Source organism: Pinus tabuliformis, chromosome 8 (genome assembly GCF_031772625.1).
Source record: "Pinus tabuliformis cultivar Carrire ecotype Pingquan chromosome 8, CPIR1, whole genome shotgun sequence".
Classification (NCBI taxonomy): Eukaryota; Viridiplantae; Streptophyta; class Pinopsida; order Pinales; family Pinaceae; genus Pinus; species Pinus tabuliformis.
Genome location: NC_142294.1, coordinates 821,695,483 through 821,700,806, shown reverse-complemented (window position 1 = coordinate 821,700,806; position 5,324 = coordinate 821,695,483). Strand labels below are relative to the sequence as shown.

Here is a 5,324-nt window from a genome sequence, read left to right as displayed (position 1 = left end):
AACTTTGATTTATAATAATTAATAAAAATATTTTATAACTTAAATCTCTATCATTATCTAATAATTATTAAGAATAAAATTAAAATTTTAAAAACTTATTTCTAAATAAATATATCTATCCACTTCAAAATATTTACGCCGTAAGGCGTTTCCCTCTGAAATCAACTCCCCTCCTTGCTTACCTGTCATTTTGTGCACCATACGATTAGATGTTAGACGATTACACAAATTTCACGCATTAGATCAATGGCAAGGGGAAGAGACACGGGCGGAATGGAGTGGTCACTGTGATTTGAATTCATGGTTATTGCCAATCGCAGAACCTGCGCATACCTCCGCAATGCCCTTGATGCCCTTCGTTTCCCCGGCATTGCTCTCGTGTCTTTGCGTATGCGTGGATTTTGGAGGTAAGATGGACGTTTCCTTGAATTTATTTCCCTCAGCTGCTGCATTTCTTTTCTTGATTTCCGTTTCGAAGTAAGTCTCGGCGGAGTCTGAAAATTTTGATCAAGAAATGGCCGTATTTTGTTAAATTCAAACTGTTCTGTCATTCTTCCGGTTTAAAGGCTCCGTCAAGGAATTTGAGGTTTGAGGATGATTTTGATGAAATATTTGCAACAATTTGAGGTTTGAGGATGATTTTTGATGAAATATTTGCAACAATTTGAGGTTTGAGGATGATTTTTGATGAAATATTTGCAACAATTTGTTTTAAACGAGCAATTATTGTGAAGATTAAGCAAATTTTGTTTAAATTTATAAGATATAAGATGGAATGGTAAAAATGTGTGTTAAATGTTAATCCTGCTGTTTAAATGATGATTGATGAATTTTATTTTCGTTCATTTGATGAAGATTTAGGTTTATATCGAGCAAAATAGGCTTTGATGCTTTTAATATGTTTTATTTAGAGCTCAAATAATTATCAATGAGCGTTATTATGGTTCTTTTGATGAAGATCCAGTGTCATTTTGAGCAAAATAAGCTTTGACTCTTTTAATAGAATTCAAATGATGATCAATGAGCCTTCTTTTGGTTAATTTGATGAAGATTTAGTTTCAAAATTTCTGAGGCAACAATTTGAGGTTTGAGGATGATTTTTGATGAAATATTTGCAACAATTTGTTTTAAACGAGCAATTATTGTGAAGATTAAGCAAATTTTGTTTAAATTTATAAGATATAAGATGGAATGGTAAAAATGTGTGTTAAATGTTAATCCTGCTGTTTAAATGATGATTGATGAATTTTATTTTCGTTCATTTGATGAAGATTTAGGTTTATATTGAGCAAAATAGGCTTTGATGCTTTTAATATGTTTTATTTAGAGCTCAAATAATTATCAATGAGCGTTATTATGGTTCTTTTGATGAAGATCCAGTGTCATTTTGAGCAAAATAAGCTTTGACTCTTTTAATAGAATTCAAATGATGATCAATGAGCCTTCTTTTGGTTAATTTGATGAAGATTTAGTTTCAAAATTTCTGAGGTTTTTTAATATATTTTAGTTAGATTTCTGTCCTTGAATTGCTGTAAAATTCCTTGTTCTGGTGGAGTTTCGTGAATATTTTCGTGGCTCTTGCTTAAACATGCAATTTGAAAGTTCAGCTGGATTTCGTTAATTAGTTTGCTGGGAATTGAAATTTGAGGGCTGGCCAGGGTTTAATAATATTTATGCTGTTGAAATGCTCTGAACAAAGGCTTTCTTTAGCGACTTCTGTAGGAGCATGGGTTGGATTAGAGCTAGGTTTGCCAAATCTTACGTTAATGGCCAAGTTTCTTGTTCGGATGTGTGAATAGCATTTGGCTGATAATTATGTTTTTTGAGAGATTTTATTCGAGCCATACGTTGTAAAATATATATGAGATCTCTGCTCTCTGACCGCAGGAAACTTTGCAACCTGGATCAAATGGCTTTTATCGTTTATATTGGCCTTGCTTTTCTCGTCTTAACATCGGTTTGTGCGGCTAATGACGGCTTAGCAAGAATTGAATTGAAGAAAAAGGGATTGGATCAAAAAACTTTACAGGCTGCAAGGATTGTTGCAAGGGAAGGGGGGCTTTCTAATGAAGCTAATAGAAGGTATGGTCTGAGAGGGGATTTGGGCTACTCCGAATCTGCAAAAGGAGAATATGTTCCTCTGAAGAATTACTTGGATGCTCAGTATTATGGAGAAATTGGTCTTGGTACTCCTCCTCAGAAGTTCACTGTAATTTTCGACACAGGAAGCTCTAATCTTTGGGTGCCTTTATCGAAATGTTACTTGTCGGTATGACTCTTATTTTTTAAGATTTTATTTATTTGAAATCACGACTCTTATTTTTTAAGATTTTATTTATTTGAAATCACCGTTATCTATTGACGTTTCAATAGCGTTTAGTCTGTGCATCAGTAATCAATAACATCATTATGACCCCTGTGAGATTGAGATTAAGAAATGCTATCTCCTAATTTAGGATGGATTATTAATGTGGAATGAAATCCCACCACTATGGTAAGTAGTAAGATAGCTTTCAAGATCAGATAAGCAACAACTACAAGTCCATAATGGTCCAGAATTCCTGTTAGTCTCTTAGACAGAGTGTCATAAATATCCTTCCATCTATTTACTTGAATTCAATTTGCGTGTCTTGTAAGCAAACAGAGATTTCAATCTCTTGTGTGCCTTCAAAATATAACAAACGATATGTCTGTACTCCTGAATTCAGTGTGTGTATGGATGTGACTGTTCGAGATACTTCTTAATTACTCTCGGATTAGGTGAACTGGTTATCCTTCTTTCCTGATTTGTTGGTTTGCAAAGAAATGGGATTTCCTTTGCTCACTTCTTCTTTATATGTTTGCCGAGGATTTAATGGTGAGTGGGTTGCATGTTTGGGTTGTGTGCTTCTGCTATTACAGGGCTGATATGTTGGTTAACGATAACATGATTGTATAGAACAATTTTTGATTTTAAGGGATTGATGGAAAGCTTTCAATTGTTCTTGCTTATTTTGTGCAGATTGCTTGCTATTTTCATTCAAAGTACAAGGCAAGCCAATCAAGCTCCTATAGTGTCAATGGTAACATGCTTATTTACCTTTTATATTTGCTAATGACTTGCCTATCGTTCTTTTAATAAGGGGGATTGTTTGTTTTTATCAACAAATAGATTAGCTTAATGACTTGCCTATCGTTCTTTTAATAAGGGGGATTGTTTGTTTTTATCAACAAATAGATTAGCTTATTTTCATTGTATATCAAAGGTTGTTTGCATGTCTACAATGAATAATTGGTGAAGAGGGTACGTACCATGTAATTGAGTTTTGAAACCAAAAAGATATCATCTTCAGATATTTGATGAGTAAAAGTACAGGAAAATTCAAAATTAACAATATATACAGAAAAAATGGAAGTAAAAGAGAGTTTGATGGCCAACATTCAATTTATAAATTCAAAATTAATCAATTCAATATCAATAATGGTCATGGCTATAAGTTGGTTATGTTTGGTTTGCATCGTAGTGAGTCATAGGGAAGAGGCTGCCATGAATCTCCTGGAGCAGAGTGGAGACGTTGTCTGTTGCAACAGTTTGGTTTGAAGGAATACTGTCTAACCCCTGCTTTGTCTCTCAAATCTGCATATATAGAAGGTCACTTGAAGAGAATCAATTTGCTCTTACCATTAGTGGATGAAAGCACAGAAAATATGCTAAATTCTATCATCCTTTGCATACTTTCAACTCAGTTTGTTGTTGTTTTAGTAGGACCACTTTTGTGGTTTCATTACGCCGTAAGGCGTTTCCCTCTGAAATCAACTCCCCTCCTTGCTTACGTGTCATTTTGTGCACCATACGATTAGATGTTAGACGATTACACAAATTTCAAGCGTTAGATCAATGGCAAGGGGAAGAGACACGGGCGGAATGGAGTGGTCACTGTGATTTGAATTCATGGTTATTGCCAATCGCAGAACCTGTGCATACCTCCGCAATGCCCTTGATGCCCTTCGTTCCCGCGGAGTTTCGACCTTTAAACTGCAGACCACCTTTGGTGGCCACCCTTCCCGTTTCCTGTACAGGCAGGAACAGATGAAGGTGAGCCAATCTCAGTTTCAGTCCCACCTTTTCCCTCCTTCCCAACTATTCTTCCAATGGCAGGAACAGTTGCAGTATTTGAATGCCCGCCCTCCTGCCGGGCAGATATCGGTGGAGGACGGCAGGAGATTGTTGAGATTCGTCCGGTTGGAGGATGTCAAAAAAAGAATACAGTGGATTCACGACGACCGCATTTCATAAGACGAGCTGCTGCGAGTTTGCATGGAGTCGCTGGAGGGGACTTCAGAGGAAGAAGCGAAAGGAATAGCGAAGCTTCTTGACGAATCGGGCCATGTTCTCGTATTGAAAAAGACTGTCTATTTTCGTCCTTACAAGGTATATCTAAATCAGAGCTTCTTTAGCATTTCCAGGGCTCACGATTCACTGATTTGGGATTTTTGGTTGTGGTTTCACTGATATTCTTTTTTCTTTGGTGTGGTTTCAGATAACAAGAGCTTTCGAGAAGATCATGCCTACGCCCCTTGCAACGAAGAGCGATCCTTACAAGGAAGAGCTAGAGAGACTGGAGAAAGAAAAGGAGGAGATTGCTCAGAAAGCTCAGAGTCATGCCATGACAGAATTACGATTGGGGTTGGGGTTTTTTGGACTTCAGACAGCGGGTTTAATGAGGTTGACATTCTGGGAAGTGTCATGGGATGTGATGGATACCTCCGCAATGCCCTTGATGCCCTTCGTTTCCGCGGAGTTTCGACCTTTAAACTGCAGACCACCTTTGGTGGCCACCCTTCCCATTTCCTGTATAGGCAGGAACAGACGAAGGTGAGCCAATCTCAGTTTCAGTCCCACCTTTTCCCTCCTTCCCAACTATTCTTCCAATGGCAGGAACAGTTGCAGTATTTGAACGCCCGCCCTCCTGCCAGGCAGATATCGGTGGAGGACGGCAGGAGATTGCTGAGATTCGTCTGGTTGGAGGATGCCAAAAAACGAATACAGTGGATTCATGACGACCACATTTCATATGACGAGCTGCTGCAAGTTTGCATGGAGTTGTTGGAGGGGACTTCAGAGGAAGAAGCGAAAGGAATAGCGAAGCTACTTGACGAATCGGGCCATGTTCTCGTATTGAAAAAGACTATCTATTTTCGTCCTTACAAGGTATATCTAAATCAGAGCTTCTTTAGCATTTCCGGGGCTCAGGATTCACTGATTTGGGATTTTTGGTTGTGGTTTCACTGATATTCTTTTTTCTTTGGTGTGGTTTCAGATAGCAAGAGCTTTCGAGAAGATC

General features: G+C 37.7%; 1 protein-coding gene across 1 annotated transcript; it reads left to right on the top strand.

Moving 5' to 3' along the window:
- The first annotated feature begins 300 nt into the window (after positions 1-300).
- LOC149238123 (aspartic proteinase oryzasin-1-like) lies at positions 301-3,125 on the top strand. Its single transcript, XM_089369474.1, has 3 exons — positions 301-407; positions 1,888-2,269; positions 3,002-3,125. Exons 1-3 carry the CDS (start codon positions 301-303, stop codon positions 3,116-3,118), a joined length of 606 nt encoding a protein of 201 aa, XP_089225600.1. The 3' UTR covers positions 3,119-3,125.
- The last annotated feature ends 2,199 nt before the right edge of the window (positions 3,126-5,324 follow it).

What these genes read in the sequence shown, in the direction of transcription:
- LOC149238123 (XM_089369474.1), top strand. Translation starts at nt 301, where the DNA reads ATGGTTATTGCCAATCGCAGAACCTGCGCATACCTCCGCAATGCCCTT. An exon ending in CGTATGCGTGGATTTTGGAG is followed by an intron (nt 408 to 1,887) that starts GTAAGATGGACG and finishes CTCTGACCGCAG; the next exon opens with GAAACTTTGCAACCTGGATC. An exon ending in TATCGAAATGTTACTTGTCG is followed by an intron (nt 2,270 to 3,001) that starts GTATGACTCTTA and finishes TATTTTGTGCAG; the next exon opens with ATTGCTTGCTATTTTCATTC.